This window comes from Pseudophryne corroboree, chromosome 3, assembly GCF_028390025.1.
Source record: "Pseudophryne corroboree isolate aPseCor3 chromosome 3, aPseCor3.hap2, whole genome shotgun sequence".
Classification (NCBI taxonomy): Eukaryota; Metazoa; Chordata; class Amphibia; order Anura; family Myobatrachidae; genus Pseudophryne; species Pseudophryne corroboree.
In genome coordinates, this window is record NC_086446.1 from 385,642,778 (window position 1) to 385,656,555 (window position 13,778).

General features: G+C 40.5%; 1 protein-coding gene across 1 annotated transcript in view; it reads right to left on the minus strand.

Annotated features, from left to right (window-relative positions):
* Window positions 1-8,357: 8,357 nt before the first annotated feature.
* LOC135055676 (serine/threonine-protein kinase 17A-like) overlaps window positions 8,358-13,778 on the minus strand; it is a 71,587-nt gene continuing 66,166 nt past the window's right edge. Inside the window, exons 5-7 of the mRNA XM_063960020.1 lie at window positions 13,457-13,505; window positions 12,431-12,610; window positions 8,358-11,569 (exon numbers count right to left, since the gene is read on the minus strand). Of these exons, the coding sequence (XP_063816090.1) occupies window positions 11,317-11,569; window positions 12,431-12,610; window positions 13,457-13,505 (482 nt within the window). The 3' untranslated portion in view covers window positions 8,358-11,316. The remainder of the gene's footprint in view (window positions 11,570-12,430; window positions 12,611-13,456; window positions 13,506-13,778) is intronic.

Genomic DNA, 13,778 nt, shown 5'->3' on the forward strand with positions numbered 1-13,778 from the left:
TACAGCACTGATGGCAGTGTCCACACAGTTTGTACAGTATATGGAAAAATTATTAGAAATATAATGCCCTTAGAGCAACTGTGGAAGAACGTTTTTGGAGATAAACGGCTGTTGACATGGCTCCTGCCCAAACTGCCTGTCTAGGCCTGCATTCATCAGCATACACTTCCAGTAGTTTTGAATGGGAGTTTAGGCTATTGATGGTCTCCTGCAATTTTTCTTAAAAATAATTCCACCTCTGTTGATTCTTCACCATTATCAGATTCTGTAACTGGTTAGATTTTCTACAAGTCTCTTATAGCAGTGGTTTCCAAACTTTTTTGAATCACGGCGCCCTAGAATATCATAATTTTTTTCACGGCACCCCTAGGCCAAAAATTTCATATTGAGAAATTTAGAGAGAAATATTACATTAAGTAGATTGCGTTCATATGTCATCCTTAGGGTCAGTTGTGTGGTGAAGGACAAGATTTTGCTTCTGTTTGGCCACATATTTTATGACTGGCAGCCACCAGCACTGGTTTTGCCTATTATATTGACCATGAATAATTTGAATTGGTCCTGGACCAACAACCCAGGGCACCCCTGCAAGTGTCCCGAGGCACCCCAGGGAGCCACGACACACAGTTTGGGAACCTCTGTCTTATAGTCTTTAATCTTCTTTGCTACATTACCTCAAATATTTCTCTGATGAAGTACACGTGTCATTCTTGTGTAGTCATCTTTGAACGTCACAAAGTATCTGTATCCACTTACTGACCTTACACACACACACACACACACACACACACACACACACACACACACACACACACACACACACACACACACACACTCACACATATCTAAATTTAATATGTTAGATCTGCTTACTGACTTGGGAAATGGCTGATGACTTTTCCCTACTATACAGCTCTCACATACGGGTCTCTCTGTGTTAGTCACTGACATTCCTGTGAGCATCCCATTCTCTAGCTTTTGAACACTACTGTATCCAAGATGACCAATTCTTCTATACCAGAGTTCCAATGACTGTAACTCAGTTGTCATTATCGCGTAACAGTGCTGTGTATCAAGGATGTACAATTGTTGACACTTTGTGCCTGTAGCTATGACTGTCTCTTTTCTATTTCACATAATACATTTTCCTTTAGCAAAATTAACTCTGTGGCCTCTCTAGGTTACTTATGGTTATAAGATTTGTTCTCATTTCTGGTATGTATAGATGTGTCCTAATAGATTGTTGCTGCGTATAGCAGAGTGGCGAGGCAATGCCGCGATGCATTGCAGCATGCAAATCCATTTGCCGATCCACGCTATTGGATCATTCTGACCAGATCGCACGCTGCAGTTTAACGCAGCGGTGCGATCGGGTCAGAACTGCGGCGCCGGCGCATGGCAGATGGCCCATTGACAGGCAGAGGCAGTCGCTGGGCGGCTAAAGCTGCGCTGGTCGGGAGCTACTCTTGTTCTGCGCGCAGGGGGGCGGCACTGACATGCGGGACGCGATAGCCCTGTGCTGGGCGTCCCCCCGCATGTCAGTGTGAATGATCATAGCTGTGCTAAATTTAGCACAGCTACGATCATCTCGGGATGACCCCCTATATTCCGCACACTGCACATGCTTCATAGCTGAGAGCACACATTTCCTGGCGATTTTTAAGTTGGGAGGGCACATTGAGGGCCTATAGGCAGAGTTGTGCATATGCAGAGACCGATCTAATTTCAAGCAGATCTTTTACTCTGGGTATACGGAGGGTGCAAGTATATGCTAATAATGATGACAACTGATAGCATATCCAGCATGTGGGTGAATATATGCATTTAGTTTCATCCACGCATTGTAATTGCAGCTGACTTGCGTGGAACTCTGAATCAGCCCCTATTATGTACAGCTACTAAACTGATAATAATTAAGTTTAAAGATCTACATGGAAAACATGGTGTGTCATTGTAGATTCCGTCAGAGAGTTTCTACCAATTAAAAAAAATGGGAGGTACAGTATATAAAAAGAAAAATAGCATCTTACCTGCAGAAAGGTGATGAGCTTCAGTGAAAGAGCAACTCTGCACTTGTGATATGTGATGCTTGGCCTCCCATAATTTAATTTGTGCATCTCTAAATGAATGTTCACTGATGCTCATAGCACTGTACTGTCTGCAGGAAAGGGAAGGGTGAGAGCGGCAGACAGCAGCAGGACAGTCATAGATGTGCACACATAGGGTCCATACTGTGCCCAAACCCACCCTAATGCCATCACCAAAATAAGTGGTGCCTTTGGCACTTCAATGAAATGATATTGTTGCACCATGATTATTTCCACCCTCGGGGAGCTGAAGACAGAGCAGTGCAATGAGATGTACATGTGCAATATAAAATACACTGTTCACGTCTACTTTGCGTGAAAGGAATAGAGGGCACTACTGCATGGCATAATATGGTTATATGTAAGTGAGGTGATGGTGGGTGGCTTGATGAGGGGATATAATAATATGAAAGGAGATTGGGTGCGGCTTGTTTTTATGGGAAAGGATGAGGGGGCATTAATGGCATTGAAACAGTGCATCCCTAGCTGGCACTGGCGTAGCTAGAGGCTTGGAGGCCCCTGGCAAACTCTCAAGATGGGAGAAAAAAACTCAGTGATTTTCTGGAGTTTAGTGCGCTTTTCTTCCTCTCGTTTCCTTTTTCGTTTCTCACTACCACTTGCGTATTTTTTTAGAGGACATTATCACAGCACTTTAAAAATGTTAGCGATTATACTAGGCACCTACACGAGTAGATGGTAATGTTGAAACTGGCGTTATTCATGAGCATCAGTGACTAGCAGCTGGGTAAGCGGAGGTCAACGCTTTGACAATATCTTCCTGCTCCGCCTCAGCGTCTAGCCTGTAAGCAGAGCCTATATGGTTATAAAGGTGTGGCACTCTTACTGCGTACCCTGTAAACAGAAATTAATTGCCAAAACACGTATTAAAGCTACAGTTTCGTGAGTGATTTCAGGGTGCTCCCTTCACCTTGTGGGCCCCTGGATATTTGCCAGTCTAACCACCCTGTTACCCTACTGCTTGGTGGTGCTAGACAGTCCCATCGATACTCCTTTCAAGATTTACCTGGGTGCACAGCCCATAGAAAATGTGATTGTTCTTCCCCTATGAGGAGAATCTGTAGCTGCCTGATCATCCAGAGGAAGAAGGTAAGTACAGTACCGCCATCACTATCCCCTGCCTAAACTTATGATGGTTTCATGATACAGTCCTCCACTAAACGCTATCAGCAGGATGTAATGCTGGACGAGTCCTGTGGCTGTGCGGGAACGGTTTTTTAAAGGGGCAATCACTTACAAGGCATAGTTTTGCCTTGTAAGTGATTGACCCTTTAACAAAAAAAGTTCACGCACAGCCGCCGGACTCGGAGTTCAGTTGGCATCCCGCACAGCCACCGGACTCTGGCGGCATTACATCCCGCCGTATATTGTATGTGTGTTGTATACTGTATATGTTAAGACTAATATTGGCTATGACTATAAATGTATAAATCTATCAGCATGCCAATTCATGGTATGGGATGATAGATCGACAGTGAAAAGGTCGACAAGCAATAGGTCGACATCAAATGGTCAACATGCATATGGTTGACATGGTCAAAATGTCGACATGACAATGATTGCGAAATGTCGACATGACAATGGTCGACACATGAAAAGGTTGACAGTTTTTTGGAATTTTTTTTTTAAATTTTCAGGACTTTTTCATACTACCCTCCACGTAGACTAAGACTAGGAACAGTAATCTGTGCTGAGCGAAGTGAGGAACCTTGCTCAAAGCATGGCGAGAGAACCAAGCCACGCAAAAAGATACGGCACACTAATTGGAGGTCCACGTGCTGGAAGTGAAATTTTGACACCCAAAAAATTAAAAAAGCCATGTTGACCTTTTCATGTGTAGTCAATTTTCATGTCAACCCAGTTGACCTTTTGACCAGATCGACCTTGTGCGCATTGACCTTTTGACTATTGACCCATAACCCCAATTCATCATCGTTAGCATATATGTGCGCCTGCTCGGTAGCAGGTGTAAAATATAACCAAAAACTGTAGTATACGCTCCCCTGTGCCAGGTACAGACAAGTCTACATTGGTAGATGTGCATAGTTTGTCTTTTTGAGCAAGCACAGCACAAATTAATTCAACTCAGCCCTATACCTAGTAAAGAGATATACAAAATAATTTCACTTAATACCAGTAGATGGTGCTATTGCAATCTTTGTACAGTAAACCAATATTGGCACTATATTAAACAGTATTCATTGTTTCAGCAGATAGATGGAAGAATAATAGATTACAGCTAATAGATCTGCAGGGAGTCATCCAAATTATGATATGCACTTAGTGTCCCCAGCAGGATATCACGTAAGACTGTCAACAGTCATAATGTTGACACCAGGATGTTGACATATTCTGATAGTCGACAGTAAGAATGCAGACATGAATGTTAGAGTGACATAAAATGTCAATATTCATAAATAGTATGGTCAAATGTCGACATAATGTCGACATCAGAAAGTTAACGGTACATTTTAGTGTTATTTTTAGGGTTTGGGCTAGGCTAAAATATGCAAAAAAAGGTATGTCACCATTCTGTTGTCTACAATGGCATGTCAGCATTCTGCTGACATGACCATGTCAACATTTGTTAATGTCTGCATTCTATCCGTCGCCCTAATATTTTGGTGTCGTCATTCTGACGGCCAGTATTCTGAATGTAAACTTTTCATGATACACTCCCCCCCCCCCCAAAAGCTATAATCACCTGATGTTCCTTCCTAGGACATATACGCCATCAAATTACATTGAGATTGGAGGGTACAAAACTGATTCACTTTGAAATGGTTTTTAAAATACATGTCGATATTTGAGGTGCTATTTGTGTTTAGAACAAGCAGCTCAGAAAAGTCAGCAGCTAAAATACAAGCTGTCTTTTAATGAAACAGCACTAATTTACGTTTGTACAGAGATTATGATTAATTTCAGTCCCTGCTAAGTGGATTGGAAACCCCAGCAGTTTTGCAATCTGATTTACTAAAGATAAAACTGCAGAGAAAGCACATTTTAGAATAGAATTGAATATCAAACCACCACTGAATTTTTAGATCATTGAAAAACAGAAAAGAATAGAAACTCTGGATTTATGATGTGGCGATTTTGAAAACCACCATGAAACCGGCAAACCCGCCAAAAGAAATGACTAGCCTTAGACAGGGGTGTTTGCTTAAACACTAAGCAAATTAATAACATTTGACATGCAACAATTGATTGACAGGAATGTCATCCAATTCGGCTATGGAGGATTATGATGTCTCTCACCTATTCTTTAACAAAATTAGTCAAACAAAAAAAACATAAAACCCTCCACAAACACACTACACTCACACATCCAAAAACCACACAAAAGACTTAAAAAAAAAAAAAAAAAAAAAAAAGACTATATGGATAATACACCTCAAATAGACGAATACAGTACAAAAAAGGCTCCTATTTCTGGTCACACCCCCGGCTTCGAATTTGTACCAGATTTTCTCACGACTTTCCCTCTGTGGTGCAGGGCCTGAAACTAAAGGGTCCCAGTAGCAGTGATTGCAGAGGAGGTGGGTACATACCTGGGGAGCCAAAAACAACCAGGGAGGGAAGTGTCTGTGTTCCTAGAGCTGGGCTGAGCTATGTTGCTGCAGCCAATCCGTTCCAAGCACATACAGCAGCTAAATGCTGGGAGTTGAGGCAGAACCATCATGGACCTCTCCTGATCTTCAAGGTTTGGCCCCCTCCTCTTCTCCTGACCTGGGAAAACCTAGCAAGCAGCAGCAGTAGTGCCCTGTACCAGAGTACTCCCCTTAAGTAGCATACAGCACCTCCCATTATAGCACGCTGCGTTGCGTAGCCAAGCAGCACATAGTCATTTTTAGGGGATTTTTTTTGGGGGGATGACCACGTCTACCCCCTGGATTTGGCCTTGCCCCCTCCGTTTCGGGGTCTGTCCCAGCTCAACACGGTCCTGGTGGAAGTGCTCAAAATTTTAAAACAGTGGTTCCATTTATATGGGTAATTTGACTCATACAGAGACATACTTTTCTTTGTGACATACCAATGTTAACATAGTGTAACAAATCAAAATTAAATCTTAGATTTGGTTGAAGACCAAAGTGAATGACAGTTAAATTATTTAATTCACGATAAATAAAGTTCAAATATAATCCTCATAGTACAGCTTCAATGTTTTCTTGACACACCATGGTTTATTGTTTAAGCAGCGATTTGGATCACTGCAGGATGAATGCACTTCTATTTAGTGATAGTATGGAGAGTCACTTAAAATAATCTATACAGTATACAATCTATACAATATACTATACAGATTGGGTTCCACTTTGTGTACCAGCAAACATATTGTTCCGATTTTATAAATTAGCTACCAGAATTAGCTCACCTTTGTGTACTAAGTACCATCATATTTGTGTCAGTGTTGTATCATTAGCTGTGGCTCTACATTGTATGACCAGCAAATGGGGCTGTGGTTGGTACTAGCCAGATGTAGTTGCATTTAAATACTAGTTGGAGTCTTTAATGGTCTTTACGGGTATTATACTTGAGACTATTTTATCGTTTCTGTTTGTACTCATCTCTGCACACTGCTCATTTTCCACCTATATATGTATAGTGGCCCTCATTCCGAGTTGTTCGCTCGCTAGCTGCTTTTAGCAGCATTGCACACGCTAGGCCGCCGCCCTCTGGGAGTGTATCTTAGCTTAGCAGAATAGCGAACGAAAGATTAGCAGAACTGCTACTAAATAATTCCTTGCAGTTTCTGAGTAGCTCCAGACCTACTCACAGATTGCATTCACCTCAGTCCGTTTAGTTTCTGGTTTGACGTCACAAACACACCCTGCGTTCGGCCAGCCACTCCCCCGTTTCTCCAGCGTTTTTACCTGGCACGCCTGCGTTTTTTTAGCACACTCCCTGAAACGGCCAGTTTCCGCCCAGAAATACCCACTTCCTGTCAATCACACCACGATCACTCGAGCGATGAAAAAACGTTGCTCGAGCTTGTGTAAATCTACAAAGTTTTGTGTGAAAGTACTTAGCGCATGCACGCTGCGTACCATGCGCATGCGCATTTTTGCTGTTTTTTTCCTTAATCGCTGCGCTGCGAAAATCGTCAGCAAGCTATCAACTCGGAATGACCACCATTTTTTCTGTTTTGTGTTGTGTTGCTTTTATTTATTTATATTTGTTTAGGAGGGGGGTTACTTTGGTTGTATAGTTTTTCTTTTTCGATAAAATACAAAATCTTAATTTTAAGGAATACCTTTATATACATTAGGTAGAGCCTATAGAAACTATGTCATTAGCTTGTGCCAATATGTATTTATATTTGCAGTATGTTCTCACTCTCCTGACTACCTTTGTACGATTGTACTAATTCCCTTTGGTTCTATATGTTATCATGTTTTGTCAATAAAACACTTTATTTAAAAAAAAAATACTAGTTTCAGTTGTATGTGTTATATTAAATAAGAGTATTGATAAGTATAATATTCCAGGTATAATGTTTTGATTACTTAGGGGGACATTTACTAAGCAGTGATAAGATCGGAAAAGTGATCCAGTGGAGAAGTTGCCCATGGAAACCAATCAGCACTGAAGTAACATCTATAATTTGCATACTATAAAATTATACAGAGCTGCTGATTGGTTGATGGGGCAACTTCTCCACTGGCTCACTTCTCTGCTTTTACCACTGCTTAGTAAATGTCCCCCTAAAAGTAATACAATTGTGTTGTGGAGATTAGGATCCAGTCCCATGTTTTAATTTTGTCCTGTATTTGATTTTATTGTTGGGCCACCCCTGTCTTTTTTATTATCATTATTCTTCTTCTTCTTTTTGTTGACAACTGCATAGTTTGTTTTCCATATGCTGGTATAGGGATGCGACACTCTGCAGTCTCTTGTAATGTAGTACAGAGCATTATTGTTTCCCAGTAGACTCCGATTGTTGTGTGCACGCATACAGTATAAGCAATGGTCACTGAAAGTCTGAAAGGAAAACCAGAAATTTGGCTTTGATTTTGATCCATTCCAGCAGCTAGTCACTTACTGTGGGCTATTTTAAGTACCGGTATTTGTTTTTTTTTCCACACAGCTGCAGTGGGAATTTGGAATTTCAGATTTGGAACAAAAATACAGAATTCATTTTTTTTATGCTTTCTTGTCCTTGAAGTTGACGTGTGGGAAGTTTACCATTTATGTCACAGGCCACTTTCTCACAACCGTGGTGGCTTTAATGATCACAAAAGCAGACATACATAAATATACAAGATTTTACTTACAAAAAAATTCATTATTAACAAAGTGACATGATTGCACACAGGCAAAACAAATATAATAATTATATTATACAATAACAGATACAAGCCTGTGTAGTTCATTGGTAAATATATTTGTCTTTTACAGATGAGGACATAAATTAAGGGGCGAATCCTATTCCATGAGACGGGTACAAGTTTCCCATTGCAGTTGTGTGTAAAACCAGCAACGGCACCCAAACTTTCACCCCTCTCGATCCCTCCTAGTACTGGACTTGCACATTTTTCTGGTGTCGGCGGTACCGTAAGTCTGGCATACAGTCGCACTTACTTGCACACGCAAATACATTGTGGGTAATTGGAGTCCCACATAAGATTGCAAAATAATGAACAACATTATTGGGACAAAAAACTAAGGGGTATATTCAATTGGCTTATCTCCTCTGGCTGCCCGCGGCTGTCCCCCGTCTCCCTGCGGCTCTCCCCCCTCTCCTCCTCTGGGTCCACATCTCAGTCCGACATTTTTTTATGTTGGACTGAGATGGTCGAAAAAGGGGCCCCGTTTTCAACACAAGCACGTGGATCGGCAGCTATACCGCCGATCCACGTGCTTTTCGACAAGTCGAATTTCTCAACTTGTCGAAAATATTGAATAGGTCGGAACCCCTTCCGACCTAAAAAAAGTCGTCAGACAGCAGCTTTCGACGTCAAATGACTATACCCCTAAAAGGTAAAGAGGTTTAGAATACTACTGTACAATGATCAGTTTGTTCTACAATAGCTCTACGTGTATAATATCTGGTCATTAGAACCCTTTAATGCCAGTGTAACGTTGATAAACAATTTAAGATTATTTATAGTATTTAAAGTGAAAGAAACCTGCAGCTAGGTGGACTTTATTTAATTGGAAAGTTAGTATGTTTTATAAGACTTCTGGCAGATTATGGGGGGGTATTCAATTAAGTGCCATTTTTTCGACTGTTCGGCACAGGGTATTCAATTGCGTGCGTTTTTTAATCCATTTTCACCCATGCGGTTTAATTTTTTCTTCTTTGTCGAATCGGCATGGGTGAAAAGTGCGCCAAAAACCTGCGAAAAATGCCCTCAAATTCGCCAAAACACGTATAACAGCGTAGAATTTGCCGAAACGTGTGGTTTTTTGCCAGTGTTGGATTTTTCGACCACTCAAAAAAATGTCATGGGCATTGAATAGGTTGAATGTAAATTCGACCTAAAACCGGGCGAAAAGTGCATATAATCTGTTCTCACATTGCCAACATGCATTGTATTGTATGACGCTTGCAGATGATTTGATTTAAACATAATATATAACTGTTATATCACTGCTGTATGATTTTACACTCTGTAGTTTCTTAAACATGAGTGGTTGTCATTTTTGCAGACACTGAAATATTATGCTGTTGGCAGTCATTGTTATTTACACCTACACATACTGAAGACAGCCACTGTATGAGAGTGAACCAATTCATGAGAATGCAACCCATCAAATTACTAGGAACTTGTGCCAGACCATGGCACTATTTTCTGGTAAATGAATAGGCTGTATTCTCATGAATATTCTTACAAAAAAATGTCTTCCTCTACTGTGTATGGACGCCCTTTATTCCATTCCATGTAGAATTACATTCAAAAAGAAATATTTGTTAACAGAAATTTTAAAATAATCACCTTACAACAGTAACTCACATATGTTGGATGAATTGTGAGTCTCAAATGGGTCAATAAACCATGCAGTGATTCCCAGCTCTGAATGCCCGTCCCCCTGTACAACACGCACTATACTGTCCTGTTTTCCTGCCCTTATTTCCTTTCTCCTGGAATGTTGGGAGGAATTCTGTATATACCATGCAAATGTGGTCAGACGCGATTGAGGGGAACATTTACTAAGCAGTGATAGGAGCGGAGAAGTGAGCCAGTGGAGAAATTTCCCCATCAACCAATCAGCAGCTCTGTATCATTTTATAGTATGCAAATTATAGATGTTACTTCAGTGCTGATTGGTTGCCATGGGCAACTTCTCCACTGGCTGACTTCTCCACTCTTATCACTGCTTAGTAAATGTACCTCTAAGTATCTTGCCTTGTACAATGTTGAGCTCCCCTGTCAGATTAGAGCCATTCACATCCACTGATACCCAGTGAAACCCAGTTCTGGAGCAGAAACTCTAAGCTGTGTGTGTGCACATATACTGTGATAAACTATTGAATTATTTATGGCTTCTAATATAAACACTGACCATAGAACAAAGCTTTGCCCTTTAAAGTGGAATTTTATAATTGCCACATAAAACAAAGAAAGGCTTGTTCTGTGGTTGGCACCTGAAAGTACAATATATTGTTTTAGCACATGCAGTAAATGACATTCTTGGTTACCAATATTGTTACCGTCTGGGCAGGCTTTCCTACTAAAGCATGAATACCTGCATGTTACAGAGACTGTAAATCCTTATGTGTCCTTAAAACATATGAAAGTGAAGGGCAAGATAGGAGATGTATGGTTGGATCCTTAACCAAGAACATGCATAGTCCAGGATGCAGATGTTGGGAACTATGTTTAGGTTTCAGTGTTGTCCACAGGTAGTTACAACAAAATGCTGACATAGTTTTCCATTACATATTAAGATAAATGAAAAATGCATGTGAGGGCCTGCTTTAGCTTCCTTTTACACTTAACACACATGAGAGAGGCCAAATATCAGGCTGCATATCCATAGCTAACAAGCCTGCCTATAGAGTAAAGTATCAGGTATTTTCCACAGGCAACAAGGCAGACAAAAAGCTGTAAAGTCTAGACTAAAAAACAGTCAGTAAAACAACTAGGCCAAGCTTCTTGAAGGGACCCGTATCACTGCTTGACAGATAGACACTTAAAAAGTGTATCTCCAAACGAAGCCATGATGAATTGAAGCCGCTTTGGTTTAACCAGTTTGTTTCTCAAGGTTAACACACAACTTCAGGCTGAATTTCTTTCAGTGCTGCAAACTGATTTCTTACACCTTTGAGCTCAGTCTCTATGGTTTCCCGACACGGACAGTGCACAGTGTAGGAGGCCAACAACACAAGTTCTTCTGTAGCCTCTGAGGTCTCTAAATCGCTTTCCTTCTCATCAAATGTCTTGTCCTGCAGCGGCTCAGGCTCTTGGTATGTGGATAGCCATGCATGCTTAAGACACTGATCAGCGTGAGCACGCTTCCTGCACAGAGAGGTTTAGTAAGATTAATGATGTATCTCTACATGTATTCTAAATTACACTTCAAAATTAACCATCATCAAGTTAAAGTGCTAATATTAAGTTATGCAGTACAGGACTTTCATTCAGTGGTTTCCACTATAAATGTTTCTAAAGTAAAAAATAAACCTTTACACATTTTTAAGTTTATCCATTGCCAAATAGCTTTTACCCAGAGCAGAAACCAGTAATGCTGGCCACACACAGGACCAATCTGCTCCTCCACTCTAGCACCGAGTGTTAAGTCCACTTTCCTTTTTACTGAATTACTGTCAGCTTACGCTGGGGCCTGTTAGTGTGGTAAGAATGATGACCTCACACAATAATTTTTACTTAATGAGCCACCTGATGTCATAGTCAGTGTGGCCATCTTTATTGGCTGTGCTTTAACCGGTTTGTTGACACAGATGTAGCCACGCTCATCGTTGCCGCAATGCGTACACACTGGTATACGTACTGCGGCGAGCTGCAGGGTACATCGTGCTGACACTAGTTACAGCCGGCGTTCACTCCACGGAAGTCTATGGCATGCGCGTGCATATACACACGGGCGTCCTAGATGCAGGCACGCTAGTTTCACCATCTGTGCTGCAATGATGGATGAGCGTGGCTACATTTGTATATTGCGAATACTATACTGCTAACCTCTCTTTTGTACAATTATATATGTGAGAAGTGCCTTCAGTTGGCAACAGCTGGTCTTATGGCATGCTCTCTAGTTGCATGCCAGTAGGTGTTATGATCTGCTAAATATGAAATGTCTCCAAATAGACATATCCATAAGTGAAAGTTATCTCCTATCAGACCAACCTTTGAACTTCTTACCTGGGGTTCTTAATGAGCAGAGACTTGATGAAGTCCACAGCCTGATCGGAGATTCCCTCAAACTCTTCCTGGGAGTACTGAATGTCCACTTGAGAGATGTTCAGGAATGTCTCTTGCTTAGTGTCTCCCAAGAATGGTGACACTCCAGTAAGCATGACGTATGTCAGCACACCGATACTCCTGTGGCACAAAACCCATAAAGTCAGTTAAAATAATCTTAAGCCAACAAGCTGCTCTGTTCATACAAGCTACAGCAGTATAATACAGCCATTAAAACTGAGGATCTGAAAATGAGTAATAAGCACATTGTGTTATTCATTTACTAAATAGATATTACTGCAGATTCAAAAGAGAAGAAAAAAAAGTCAATTTCTGATGCATAGAACTACACTGAATTTTACATTTTTTTTATTTTTCGGGATAAAATAATTCCGTATTTCTGAACATTCTTAATAATTTGCTGATGAGAATAAGGCAAAATAAAATCATAGAGTACTAGTGTGAAAAGAAAAGAAAGATCGTGTTTTAAAAAACTTGTTGTCCAGTGTATTTAATTGGTGCACCAATATTTGTATATGTTGTACCCTGCTTATATTCAGCTATATTGGACCAATCTATATACTGCTATTAATCGTAACTTCCTTAGCTGTACAAGTGTTGTAAAAACGTGCTTTAGTATTCCTCCTTTGGTTAGTCCTCAGGAAACAATCCTTATCAGGAGTAATTAGCATGCTAAATAATACTGCAATATTTCCATTGTCCCTTGAAAACTATGGGTCTGATGTATTAAGCAGTGAAGAAAGTGGAGAATTTGCCCCTAGCAAACCAATCAGTTTCTACCTATCCTTTTATAGAATGCACTTGATAAATGTTACCTTAAAGCTGAAGGGTTGCTATGGGCAATTTCACTGTTTAAACTGCTTTATACATCAACCCTTATGTCTCCTGATTCTGATATACATGTAGTGATATTGCTGGTCTAGTTCACAGATATTACATTAAAGATGACTTTTACTGTACACTTACCACATGTCTGTCGCAGTGCTTATTGGTTCATAGTTGAGTACCTCAGGAGCTAAAGTTAATAGAAGGAATTATAGATGATTTTGAAATGTGTAACATAAAGTTGAATTAAGGTAACACATAAAAGCTGTCAATATTTCATTTATCACATTTATTAGGGCTCCCATGTTAAGCGCACACAGATCAGACACTGAAGGAAATGACTCATGCATTGACATCATTAATGAAATTAACTGATTTATATGGTTCAAACAGGTAAACAGTTTATATACCACACTTCTTCATGAAGAGTGCATGGGCCATTTCCCAATACACATGTCTGTAC